Raw genomic sequence first — 13,266 nt, 5'->3', positions numbered from 1 at the left:
ACTCTCAGCCGCAAGCCAAGCGAGGCCAGAGGCCCTCAGCGTCCCCAGCCACACCACCCTTCCTTGCTGACCAGGCTCCCGTCGCCCCCTTACCTCTGTGCACTCACCCCAAACGTTTGCCAAGCACCCCTCACACAGCACCCCGGGCCCCTTGCTGCTCGGCAACCACTGCTGGGCAGGGGGAGAGGACACACCCTCGGCTGCCCCACCGCTGCTCGCACTGGCTGCGTCCTGACGGGCAGGTCGGACCCGCCCCCGGGACAGGTGCCTGTGAGGCGTAAAGCAGGCCCAGGCGGCTCCTGAGGAGCCTGCGCGTCCGCCATGAAGGGGGGCGGCGCCCTCCTTGCTCGGTACCCGTGCTGAGTCTGTGCGCTGACAGGTGCTTCCAGCACATTCGGGGGGCTGGTGTCGGGGGAAATGGGCAGGAACGTGGGAAGCTAGAAATCCAGGCACTGGGCCCCGCAGTGATTGGTGCCCACCTTCCCAGGCACCCCAACCCACCTCCATCACAGAACACAGATGTGGACAATGACCCTGTTGCCCTTGGCGACCCCAGTCCCCAGGCAACCCTACCCCAACCCCAGCCCAGCTCAACCTCTCTCCCAGCCCCTGTGTCACCACCAAGCCCAATGTCACCAACCCAGCCCAGCCCAGGCTGACCCTGACCCCGATTCAAGCTCCAGGTCAGCCAACCTCACACGGAGGGGAAATTCCACTGAGTCAGAGGCTTGGCTTTCCTTCCTCAGTGACGCTAGGAAACCCAGAGCGGAAAGAGGCCGCTGAGGTTAGGGTGACGGGAGGGGTCTACGGGCAGGTGGAGCTGAGGGATGTTTTGGAGGAAGATCTGGGGCAGGTGAGGGGGACATTGATGGGGAAGGTCTGGAGACCGCTGAGGTTAGAGGTGGGAGGTCTGGGGGTGGAGCTGGAAGGAGTCCTGACCTGGCCTCATCTCATCCCCACACAGGACTGGCCACGGGGGAGGACAACAACGAGTTTTTCATCGACTTCCTGCAAATGCTGCTGGTGGGATCTGCAGAGGAGCTCTGTGAGGGGCCCCTGGGCAAGTACGACGTCAGTACAGATGCCAAGGCAGCGGTAACCAAGCTCAAGTCCTGCACAGATGGCCTGCAGCCCATGCACAAGGCGGAGCTGGTCAAGCTGCTGGTACCGTGGCCAGGGGGGCACCCCACTCCCTAAAGGCCTGCAGCCCTAGCAGGACCCACAGTCCTACTCCTCAGGCCCTCCACCAAATGCCATAGCCCCTCATCACCCACCCAGTGCAGCAACCCCGTACCCCAGCACCCCACAGACACCCTGACCTGCCTCAGCCAGCAGGGGTGGACATCCCAGACCTCATTGCCTGCAGAGCAGCCCTCAGCCTCCCCCTACATGCACATACATGCATACGCACACGCTCACACCTGACACACACACAAATGCAAACACACATGAGCACACCCCGCTTCCCCAGCTGCTGGAAGGGGACCGGCTGCCATGTCCAGAGCCCACCGTCCCCCCAGAGGCTGGCCTGGGCCTGTTTGCCTGATGGAGCCATGGCTCTCTAGTTACTCATCACCGGGCACGGGAACCCCAGGCCTCTTGGCCCACACGTGTCTGCCTCCCGGGTGCAAGTGCTGGGCAGTCAGGACGATGCCTAGTGGACCCCAGACGGGGCTCCAAGCAGCCGTAGGACCAGCCGCACAGGCGACCATGACGACGACGCCCCTTCCGCTTCCCTGTGCAGGAATGTATCCTCAAGCCAGCCAATCAACAAAGCCTCCTGCAGCTCAGCCTCCGGCTCCCGTCTCTCCCCACCCTCAGGCACACAACTACAGGCTCACACATAGGATCATGTGAGCGGAGCACACACGTATAAGTAACCCCACACAGAGGGCAGACCCACCAACAGAAATCCAGGCAGACGCCCTTGTAGGCAGGTGGACAAAGCAAGACAGACAGACGGGCGAGACATGTAGACGCAGGGAGGCATCAGGACACAAGAAGGCCTGCGGAGGCAGAGGTCGGGGGCAGGGGCTCAGAGCGGGGAAGGGCAAAGAGCCCCAGAGAGAGGAAGTGGCCAGGGCTGAGGGACGAGGCTGGGTGCTGGCGCTCTGCATCTGAAGGTTATCATTTTGAGACAATAAGTGTGCACAATATACACATGACACGGGTCCAGGGGATTGAGAAGTCACCCAAGGAAAGAGACGGAGCCCCAGCCGGAGCCCCAAGAAGGACATGCTAACGAGGACGCTCAGGGTCCGACGGGCGGGCACAGCCAGCGTGATGCAGGAGGGAGAGCAGGGTCAGGGAAAGGGCCCTCAGCAGAGCAGCAGCTTCCGATGCCAACTCCTGCCCCCACCCCAAACCAGGGCAGCCCTACTGCACCCTGGATCCCAGCATCCCCAGCAGCCAGAGCCTTCTTGTGCCTCAGTTTCCCCAGCTCAGTCCTTCCCGGGGGCAGGACTGAGGAGGTTCAGCTCTGCCCCTGAGGACCTTACTCCTCGGCCACTCGGACTCTGGGTCCCATGGCCTCACCGTCCTAGTCCAGGACCTAGTTGTCCCCTTCCTGCCCTCTGCGCCTCTGGCCTGCACCCTGCAACAAGGAGCAAAGACCCGGGTCCCGAGCCAGGCATGGGCGGGGGGGCGGGTTCCACGGGCTGAGGCCATTGTCTCCATCACACGGACAGTGATCTAGAACCCACCACCCCACAGAGCCACATTCTAGAGCTCAGGGGCCGGGCCCCTTCCCCAGTTCTCGAAGCCCCCAGGGGGAGAGGAGAGAGAGGGAGAGGCCTTCCACGCCATGCTCCTTTTCTGGGACTCCCTGGCACCGAGGCCAGTGCGACGGGATTGCCTCTGAGAAGGCTCGGTCCATAGGTTGCTCTGAGCATTGCTCCTGGACTAAGGAGGTGAGGGCCCCTCCAGAGCAGACCCCTGCTCAGCCCACGGCACAGTCTCACCCCAGAAGTTCCCCACCTTTGCCCACTGCTCCTTGCCCAGTCACGTCCAGGGTCCTCTGAGCAGGAAGCACCTGCGCAGACCCCCTCAGAGCCACTGTGGGGTGGCCCGTGAGCGCTGAAAGAGACATGGGCTTGTCCACGAGGCTCTGAGGCTCCTCCCCTTGCGGGGGGACGGGTTGCTGCGGCAGAATCTCCCACTGCTCTGAAGTCTGGGCCTCAACTCAAGACCCCACTGAGGAGGCTGTGGCCTACAGTTCTGCCCCTCAGTGGGGGCAGAGGCAGTGATGGGGGTGGAGGGCCCAGGCCTCCTAGCACCTTGTCACTCTTCCATCCGTGGACAGAGCCAGGCATGGCGGAGGAGGTATGGGTGGGCACCTGGAGGCCCCATCGCCCCCGGGGACCCATCATGGCCCTCTACAGCAGCCCCGGACCCAAGTACCTGATTCCACCCACCACAGGTAAGCGCTTGGGAGCCTGGGAGGGGGCAGGAGCCAGGTCTGCGGGGAGCCCGGGGATGGCCAGGGCTCATCCCTGACTCCCAGCCCATCAACCCCTCTGGGGTCAATGGGGGGTCTGGGGGAGAAGGGCAGGGTCTGGCTCCAAGCTGCTCAGAGCCCCTGCCCCACAGGCTTCGTGAAGCACACGCCTGACAAGCTGCGTGCACCGGCCTACAGCTTCCACGGGGCCCCCATTCTCCTGGCAGAGAACTGCTCCCCGGGGCCCCGCTACAGCGTGAACCCCAAGATACTGAGGACTGGCAAGGACATCGGCCCCGCCTACTCCATCCTGGGGCGCTACTGCACTAAGACCACGCTGACCCCCGGCCCTGGTGACGGACTCTGGCCCAGCCCCAGCCCCGCCCCGCCCAACCCTGCTGGTGGCCACTGCAGGCCTGGCAGGGCCAGGGTGTGAGGGGTACAGCCATCCTCACCCTCCTGACCCACCTTTCTCCTCATGAAGGGATACCATCAGGCCTGGAGGTGGAGCCGTGACACCACTGCAGCCTCTGAGACCCTAGTGCCCTACTCTGACCTGGGCCTTCCTTGGCCAAAGTCACCGCACCAGGCCCAAGTCAGACTCGCCCTCCTTCTCAAAGCAGCCCCTGCCTCCCCCCAGCCCCTGCAGCCAGCATTTCCATCGTGGACACCCGTGCACAATCCCGGTCGCCACTCACTGGGGCCCAGAGGCCCCAGGCCTGCGACGTCGCAGGTCTTCCTAGAACCGCCCGAGCAGGGCCGGGCACCTGTTTGCATCTGCTGGATGGTCCTCCCCGTCCCAGCACCCACACCATTCCTCCCCCCACCCTCAGGCCACTACTTTCCAGAGAAATCTACCAAGCATGTGTTCGACTCGGCGCCCAGCCACTCCATTTCTGCCCGAACCAAGACCTTCCGAGTGGACAGCACCCCAGGTCCGCCACAGCCCCGATGGCCCATGGCTGACCGGGTCGAGGATCCCGGGCAGGGCGGGTGAAGGGGTCTGGCCTGATGGGGGTGGAGACTCCGGGCACAGGATTCCGTCCAGCCTGAGACTCGGCACTTGTGCCCCCGACAGGCCCCGCTGCCTACATGCTGCCCGTGGTGATGGGGCCCCACACTGTCGGCAAGGCCTCCCAGCCCGCCTTCTCCATCAAGGGCCGCAGCAAGCTGGGCAGCTTCAGCGACGACCTGCACAAGGCAAGGGTCACCCGGCTCGGGCAGAGCACTGCTTACCCCTAGAGAGACGGCCCTCGGGCCCCTTCCCCCAGAACCTAGGACCCACCAGCCTGACCCCCAACCTCCCGAAGCCCCTCAGCTCCTTCATCCTCTTGGAGCCTGCCACACGTCTGTCCCCACCCCCACGGGTTTACATCCCAGAGGTGAGGAGGGGCAGACAGTGGAGGAGGACGAAGAGGCCGAGGCTCGGCATGGAGACCGATGGTGCTGGGGAGAGACGAACACCTCAACACCCAGTGTGTGGGTGCTGCCTGAGTGGGGTGCCGCCTGAGGGGCGAGGAGCAGTGTGAGACACGGTGGCATGCAGGAAGAAGCTGAGAAGAGGAGAAAAATAAGCTGTGACATACTTGGGGGAGGAGGGTTCTGGCTGCAGAAACAGCCAGTGCAAAGGCCCTGAGGTGCTTGTGTACCCGGGAGCTTGGGGAGCCTGGGGAGACTGGCAAGGTGGCATCACAGCACCGCTGACCTCACCAGCCCAAGGCCCTTGAGTCCGCAACTAGGAAGAGTCCTCTCTCACACACACTCATGGAAGGGACAAGTCTGGGGCTGGCACAGACTGGGGTGTCATTGCCACGGCCAGGCTGAAGGGAAGGTGACATCCCAAACAGAGAAGGGCCCCACAGCACTAGGGTACTGTCACATGGTGTGGCCATCGTTTGGAGACAGAAGAGTCCCCTGACACACAGTGACTTGGGGCCTGAAACCCAGTGTCTGATGCCAGCCCCTGCCCTCTGGGGTCACACGCCCTGGCAGGCCGAGCCTGTGTGAGCCTCTTTCACCTCCCAGACCCCAGGTCCCGCAGCCTACCGCCAGACCGATGTCCAGGTGACCAAGTTCAAGGCTCCACAGTACACCATGGCTGCCCGAGTGGAGCCCCCGGGGGACAAGACCCACAAGCCAGGACCAGGAGCCCACAGCCCTGAGAAGGTCTGGCAAGAGCACTGCCCGGAGGGGTGGGGTGGGGACGGGTCTGTAAGCCTACAAGGGTCACGGGGGCCAGGCACCATCAGAACACTGTGCGTTCCAGCACCAGCCTTCCCCAGCCGGCAGGCTCTGGGTCCCCAGTGTCCCCAAACACTGGTGACGGTGAGCGCTGCCGAGTGTCACCACACACCAGGCTCTGAGAGGGGCTTCCTGCTGGTCACCTTGGCCGGCGGTTTAGGGGGTACAGCAGCCCCAGCCCCAGTGAGGGCAGAGCCTGCAGGGTGGGGGCAGGGGTGCCGGCCCCTCACAGCCTCTCCTCTCCCAGGTGACAGTGACCAAGCCCCGCGCCCCGATCGTCACCTTTGGCATCAAGCATTCTGACTACATGACACCCCTGGTCGTGGACGTGGACTAGCCCTGGCCCCGCCCCACCCGTCACGCTAACTAAGCCTCTGCACATCATGTCCCCCCAACAACAGATTCCCTGAGCTGAGGGCTTTGGGCGGCTCCTCTACCAGCTGGGCTGCAGCCGGCCTGGCCCTGCAGGGCAGAGCATGCTTGCTCGGACAGTCGTGACCAGCTGTTTTTTCTATGCTTTCCCATTTGCTAAACGTGTTTCCTGCTGTGCCCAGATATACAATAAATCACGGATTCCGTTAGCGATGGTTTGCCTTGAGGGAGGATTAACATTTTCCAGAAAGGGGCCCCCACGGGCGATCATGCCAGCCCATGTCAGGTCCCACCCTAGCTTCCAGGGCCTGGGGTCTGAGCAGAGAGGAGGGCTCAGGAGCATCAGACGCTGCTATGCCTGCCCTTCTGATTCTGCCTTGAGCGCTGCCCTCCGCACCTTGCTGTATCCTCCAAAGACGGTCACACCTGCATTCGTCCCTTCCCGTGTGGTCCTCTCCCTGTGTGACTGCCTCTCCCCTGCTGAGATGGGGTCTGTGTCCCTCCCCTGGAATCTAGAGCCTGTGACCGTCCTGAATAAAGTGATGCTACGTGACTTCTGAAGCCAGGCCATGCAAAGAAAACAGCTTCTGCCTGGACGTCCCTCTTCTCTTTGCTCACTGTCACACCAGCCACCATGTTGTAAGGAAGCTCAACACATGGCAACACAGTGAACCCAGCTGGGCCCCCAGCTCACACCAGCAATGACCTATAGACATGTGTGAGCCTTCAGCAAGTGGCAGTGCCAGTCTCTTGTCTCCAAACGGAGACCTTAACATCACAGAGGCAACTATCTCCGCTCTGCCTGTCTCAAACTCCAGCAGTAACCATGAGACATAAAGTATTACTGCAACTTTAAGTGACTACATTTGAAGGTGATCTGTTAAACATCAAAGATAATACGGGAAGCATAAGATCTGTGCAGGGAAGGGGGTGTCTGAGCTGTGATGAAGAGGGGCATTTCCAGAGGATGCCCTGGAGTCCAAGGCCAGCCTTGAGGAATGAAGTCTAACCTTCACCCTAGCCCTGGGCAGGCAGCCCTGTCACCCCCGTGGGACTGTGGACTGCAGCTGCACCAAGCATGGTACAGCTGCTGACCCTCACTCAGCTGTATCCGTGTCAGGCTACTTGTTCTAAACACCTCACCTGCATCCCTTTAATCCTGAAGAGGTAATGCTATCATCTGAGTCACAGAAACTTGCGCAAAGGAAGGTCCAGCAACAGGAAGTGGCAAGCTCACGTCTGCCCGCCTGAGGGGATGAGTGAGGAGGGGAGAAGGGACCCAGGAGAAGGAAAGCAGCAGAGTCCAGACCATTGGTGCCCACGGCCAGTTTATGGAGCAGAGTCAGTTCCAGACCAAGCTATCTGAAGCCCCCAAGGAAATGAAAACACCAAAGGCTATGGGGTTTACTTCATCACAAAGCTTTTTATTCCAAATTTTTATTGCTAAATGTGTTGTCCGTGAATTATGGGATAGAACCTGGCAGTTCATCCTCACCTGGCACAGAGGGAGGCTCCAAGTCCTTCTGTTTTATGGTCTCCGGGATCAACCTCGGCAAACCCCACTTACCCACAGGATTAGGTGCTCACTGTACACGGCTGAGCAGGGAAGGCCCCACAGGAAACCCTGCCGACACAGCGGCAGCAGGGGTGCCCTGCTCCCTTCAGGAATTCACCTAACACAATGAGAGTAGGAAGCAAGAAAGTAAACCAGAAAGAAACTAGAACCCAGACCCCCAAATAGGTGGAAGGGCTGCAAAGAGCCGTGGAGGTGGAGAGGTGGGGAGGCACAGACGGAGACCTGAGGAGAGAACACAGCAGCCGGTGTGCCACCCTGAAGGCAAACCCTAAATTCCTGGTCTGCCTTGGCAAGACAAGGGGGCACACCACATAAAAGCATCTGCGGGGGGAAGGCTGCCATGGCTGAGCCACGTTCTCAGGAAGCAAGGTTAGCAGGCCCAGACAAGGTGGGGGCCACGGAGCTCAGGTCTCGGTGTATCTGCAGGGCCTGTGGCAACCAGATGGAGACACTGCACAGGCAGCAGCTGTTGAGCTTGGTGACCAGAGGACGAAGCCCCGCGACAAGGTTCAGTGTGAGATGAGAAGCAGGCGAAGCCAAAGCCGCAGCGCACAGGGCGCTGGGGGTCAAGGCAGGACCAGAGACCTGCGAAGGAACGTCCAGGAGGACAGGGAAACAGCCAAGCCCCAGAGACACGGAGACAAGCAAGGCAGTCTCACCGGGGGAGACACAAGCACACACTGGACGGGACGGCGCACTCAGGTCGCAGGTACAGCGGAAGAGAGGGCACCAAGGCAAGCGTGCGAGGTGAAGCCAGCCTGCTGGGCGGAGGACGAGGGGAGGCGCAGCAGCGGCACCAGAGGCGCGGTGCCCGGGGCCAGACACCAGCAACGTGGGGCAGCAGATGCGGCTGGCGCACGTGACCGCGCGTGGCACGAGCGTGCGGGGAGGCGGACGGTGAGCCAGTAGCCCTCAGGGAGTAAGGGGGGCTGACTAGGAAACCAGAAGGTCGAACAAGGGCAGGGAAGGACACAGCCGGTGACTCGTTTCTTATAAGCGTTTTTTGTGAAGACAAGGATACTGAGGTCTCAGTGGGGTAAGAAGCCACTAGTCTGGCTCGGCCTGTGGTTCAGTTCGAGGTTCGAGTGAGCAGGGGACTGACCGAGTGGGCGCTGAGGGCCCAGGGAGAGATGGGCAAACACCACAGTGGAAGGGCCAGGCTTGGTGGAAACTGCCCGCTGACCCTCAGAAACTAACCTCTAGGTCCTATGAAGAGTCCTTACTTGGAAGCCTCCTGTCTATACCCACGAAAGTCCCTCCTCACACCCTGCCTGACTCTGAAATGCCAGATAGACTTGTTTCCAGAGATCTGGTCTCCTGGAAATAGATCTCTGGTGCTCTGGGTAGATCTTGAATCGTGAGAAAGTATCACTTTCTGCACCTGGATACATGGCCAGGAGATCACCAGAATGTGAGCCCCATGCTTTCACCGAAGGCTGCAGTTCCCAACTCCATCCACAACCCCTGCCCTTCCCTGAGGGTCGGGCTTCAGCTGTGGGACTGGAAGGCAAGAAGAGGCCTCTCGGCAGGACCCTTGACTTCCACTGGTCCACAGATGCCCAGCAGCTCTGGGCAGGAGCAACTGCCATCTCTGGGTTGAGAACACTCGGCTGAAGGTGACAGCGATGATTTGAGGTTCACCACCACACCCCCTTCCTATGTCAGCTCCAAGCATCTCAAATACCAGACGTGGCCTTATCCAGACAAGAACAGCATAGAAGAGCCTGGAGATGTTCAGAAACTCGAGGGCCAGGGGAAGAGCTGCTGTTCACAGGTGACCGTGTCCAGGATTCCCAGCTGCTCTGCTTGGACCTGACTCTGCTGGGGCTGCTAGCACCCAAGGTGGCAGAGGAAGTGGGCCTTGGCTACCCCATGAAGATGGGCCCCTTGCACACGTGGGACCAGCTAACACAAGCTCACTGCGTCAGAGCCTCCCAGCCACACAGGAACAAGATTCCTAAGCCACAATCATCGTTTCAAAGGAGTATTTTGTCGTTAAGTTCTCTGGCTCAGGACGCCAGGCAGAGGCGGACCATGCTTGCCCGAGGCACCCGCAGAAGCCAGCTCCCATTGGCTCACGTCCTTGGCCTCGACAGGAGGTAGGAGAGGATGAAGAAGACCACGATCAGGCCCACGGCCATACCACACAGAAGCTTCCGGTTGTCTCGCCCAGACCGTGCCATTGTGGAAAATCGCTTCACGCTCCCCGTGAGGAGGCCCGTCACACTCGTGAAATCTGTGTCCTGAGGAAGGAATCCCATCATCATCACACAGGGGCGGTGACCCCACAACACACACACATGTGGGGGCTGCACAGCAGGCGGTGGGGAGCAGAGGTGACCGTGACACTCGCAAAACACGGGCCTTACCATGCCGCCCAGGCTCTGGTTCTGGTCTTCCACGTCCCTATCAATGTCCAGGGCCAGCTGGTCAGAACACAGAAGAGGCAGGGTCAGACCAGGACAAACACAGTGGACAGCACCTGACCCCCAGCAAGACCAGCAGCGGTCAGGAGATCCAAATGCCACCTGGGCCGCACACAAGTGAGTGTGCCACAGACGGGACAAGGATGATGGAACTACCTGAAACCCTTCCAGGTTTTCACCCTCCCTCCGATACCCCCTCCAGGATGCTAGGTGGAGGCAAAAGGAGAGGACCACCACTGACCGATTTGAGCCTGGTGACCTTGGAGGCCAGGCTGTCAGCCATCCGCTTGTTCTCCCGGTCCAGAATCTCCTCCACAGCGCCGGGGCTCTGAGCTGCAAGTAAAGACAGAGGTTGAGGGCATGCATCCGCCCACGAGCATCCCCTGCACCTCAGCCCTTTGTGGCCTCAGGGCTCTCACTCCAATCCCATCTGGCCCAGTCGGGTGTCCGGAGGTACTGGGCCCTCCTGAGTCTACTGAGCAGGTCCCGCCCTAACCCAGGATCCAACACGTGGACTCCACACACAAGACAGACTGTATAAACAAGTGTGCGTGAGCACACGTCCTGTGTACTCATCCAGGCTGGGATGCGTAGGCACCTCCAAAGAGCTCAGTCCAACCAGCACTTTCTGACACTCTGTGACAGAACCTGTACCATCCCTCCATGGATATCACCAGCGACGTACACAGAACCTGTTCTCAGAGAAAACCAGTGAACTCTGGTAAAGCCTTAGGAAAGCCTTAGTAACAAAGGTTGAGACTGATCCCAAGAGCAGGGCCTAGGTCTGCTCACTTCTGCACCCCACACAGGGCCTTGTATGACACCCAGAGCATGGTGTTTGCTGAGACCTGGCCCACGACAGGGGCTGGGCTTGGTGATTTAAAATTACCATCCTATCGGGTGGGTGACAACTGCCTCCCCCAAAGTTCAGAGTGCATATCTGCCTTGGCCCAGAAACCTCAATGAGACTCATCTAATAGGAGCACAGCCCTAAGAACCACGAATGTGTACAGACCCCAAAATTAGAGGCGTTAGCGTTCTACCAACTCCTTGTATCCATTAATTCCTTAAAGGTCACAACAGCCCAGCGAAACAAGCAACAGCATTCCACTTGGCAAATGAGAAGAGGGGCTCCCAGGGGGCAAGTGGGGCACCCTGAGCCCGAGTCCGTACGCGGCCTGCTTGGGCCCTCTCATCACGCGCAGCCCCCACTCCGAGGGGGCTAGCCTCCGGGACCCGTCGACCAGGCGGCCCGGCCGAGGTCCCGGACAGAACCATCTCGCAGGGGTGGGGACTGCGGGCCTCCGGACCCAGCAGCTTCACGGAGCAGCTGGGCAGGAGCGCCCACAGGGCCCCAGAGACTCCTCCACCGTGCTGCTGGCTGCAGCCCGGCCGCCCTGCCCCGTCGCCGCCCGCCCCGAGGGTCTCCCGGACGAGGCCACCCAGCGGGAAGGGGGGCAGGCAAAGGCGGCTCCTGCGGGCAGCGGCGTCGGTGCCGGCGGGCCCCGCCGCCATCCGCCTCGGCTCTCCCGCACTCACCCCGAGCCCAGTCCGCCATCCCGTACAGCTCCGACCCGGGGATCCGTCACCGGCTCGGCCACAACCTCCTCTGACGTGGCACACTCGCGGGAAGTGGCTTCCGGTCCCGCCCCTTCCGCCTCAGGGCCTCCGACTTCCGGCCGAGGTCCAGGCCGCGGGGGTGCGGCAGTGGGAAGGGAAGGATCTGACGTTTCTTCCACAGCTTGGCTTGGGGATGGGGCGAGCCCTTTGCTTTTGGGACCCCTGGGTGGTTGGTGTCTTTAATGTCAATTAGGGTGCCGACAAACACTCCCGCAGCCATTCCCGCCTAAGGCGGCTTCAGGTCCTAACTGTGAAGAGCTCACGGGCCCTTTCCCAGGCGAGAGAGGCTCCTCGCCGCGACCGCGCCCGGGTCCTGAGGCCCGACCCGGCCCGCCCGGCTGCGGTGCGGCTAAGAAGCGGACTCGGTGCGAAGGCCGGCTCCAGTTACTGCCGGCGGAACAAAGTGGAGATCAGTGCCTAGAAAGTGCCTGGAACCAGCGAGCAGTGCAGAAGTCGCAGGGGTGAAGCACTCCGAAGAAAACAAGAAACCAGGAAGAGGAGTGGGAGCGTAAGGGGAGTGGGGACGGTAGAAGTCAGTGCTTCTTGACTTTGCACCCGGGCACTGACAAGGGGCCTGACACAAAGTAGATACTCAACAAAGCCTTCTTGCCCAGTGGATGGACTATAAGTTACCACCCAACGTAATGGAGCATTTGCTGTGTGTCATTTAGTCCGCCTGACAATCCACTGAAATGGGAACTTTTATCATCTCTGCTTTTCAAGTAGTAAACTGAGTCCAGGCCAGACCAACAGGTGTGCCTGCTTAAACAGCAAGGAAGTCACCGCACATGACCAGGCTTTGCCTTCATCCTGACCTCCCCTCCCCACTCTCCCCTTTCTCTCAGCCACAACAATGACGTTTCTATCTCCCACCACGGCCATTCCCACCTTTGTACTGGTCACTCCTTCTACCTTCCATGACCTTCTTTCAGATCCTTTCCTGGTTCACTTCTTACCAACCGGTCTCAGCAAAAATGGCACTTCTTCAGGTCTCCCTGCAGTCCATCAAGCCCCTTTTCTTATTCGATCACAACACTATGCCTAAAGTCGTCTCGTTTGCCCGTTTTTCTTGGTCTTCACCTCTGGCACATAAGCTGCACGAAGGCAGGGACCTTTGGGTCCTGTTCACCCGCATCCCGGCTCCTCGCATGCAGTAGGCACTCAAACGCCTGGTTAGAAACCAAGTGGTCCCGGGGTTGCAAAATCCTTTCCACCTCGGCTTTCTCCTGGACATCTCATTCGTTCTGTGCAGCAAGAGGAGTGTTGGTGTTCGTGTGATGGAAGGGTGGGGGGCTGAGGTCCTCTCCTACAGGGAATTCCGGCCCAAGAAGCGAGGCTCGCCGCTCGGTTCAGGGGCGATTCGGGCCCAGAGGTCGGACGATCACCGAGTCGGATCTTGAGGCCCAAGTTCACTTGGCGGCAAAGCCTTCGGGGTCCTAGAGGGGGGCTGTTCCAGGGCTCGCCACTTTAAGGCGCGCGCAGCCCAGACTACGCCGCGCACACCCTGTCCCGGCCTTCCCCGCGCGCCTCCCAGGCCCCGCCCCGCGGCGCCGCGCACACCTCGTCCCGACCTCCCCCGCGCGCCTCCCAGGCCC

General features: G+C 60.8%; 3 protein-coding genes across 4 annotated transcripts; 2 read left to right on the top strand and 1 right to left on the bottom strand.

The window, feature by feature from the left end:
* The first annotated feature begins 885 nt into the window (after window positions 1-885).
* Window positions 886-1,203, top strand: SCGB1C1 (secretoglobin family 1C member 1). Its single transcript, XM_027089845.1, has one exon. It carries the CDS (start codon window positions 1,015-1,017, stop codon window positions 1,195-1,197), a length of 183 nt encoding a protein of 60 aa, XP_026945646.1. The 5' UTR covers window positions 886-1,014; the 3' UTR covers window positions 1,198-1,203.
* Window positions 1,204-2,902: 1,699 nt separating this feature from the next.
* On the top strand, window positions 2,903-6,169 carry CIMAP1A (ciliary microtubule associated protein 1A). The gene is made up of 6 exons (XM_027089846.1): window positions 2,903-3,418; window positions 3,589-3,789; window positions 4,270-4,371; window positions 4,515-4,636; window positions 5,462-5,602; window positions 5,925-6,169. The coding sequence occupies exons 1-6, from the start codon at window positions 3,310-3,312 to the stop codon at window positions 6,012-6,014; spliced, it is 765 nt and encodes a 254-aa protein (XP_026945647.1). The 5' UTR covers window positions 2,903-3,309; the 3' UTR covers window positions 6,015-6,169.
* Window positions 6,170-6,260: 91 nt separating this feature from the next.
* Window positions 6,261-13,174, bottom strand: BET1L (Bet1 golgi vesicular membrane trafficking protein like). 2 transcript variants are annotated; one of them, XM_027089842.1, is made up of 4 exons: window positions 12,560-13,174; window positions 10,293-10,384; window positions 9,995-10,051; window positions 6,261-9,868 (listed from the first exon to the last, which is right to left on the bottom strand). In XM_027089842.1, the coding sequence occupies exons 1-4, from the start codon at window positions 12,588-12,590 to the stop codon at window positions 9,701-9,703; spliced, it is 348 nt and encodes a 115-aa protein (XP_026945643.1). In that variant the 5' UTR covers window positions 12,591-13,174; the 3' UTR covers window positions 6,261-9,700. The 2 variants fall into 2 exon arrangements, with proteins under 2 accessions (XP_026945643.1, XP_026945644.1); XM_027089843.1 differs by having other exon boundaries at window positions 11,591-13,172.
* Between the last annotated feature and the right edge of the window lie 92 nt (window positions 13,175-13,266).

Source organism: Aethalodelphis obliquidens, unplaced genomic scaffold (genome assembly GCF_003676395.1).
Source record: "Aethalodelphis obliquidens isolate GAN/ISIS:26980383/991018 unplaced genomic scaffold, ASM367639v1 scaffold69, whole genome shotgun sequence".
Classification (NCBI taxonomy): domain Eukaryota; kingdom Metazoa; phylum Chordata; class Mammalia; order Artiodactyla; family Delphinidae; genus Aethalodelphis; species Aethalodelphis obliquidens.
This window is presented reverse-complemented; position numbering and strand designations above follow the sequence as displayed.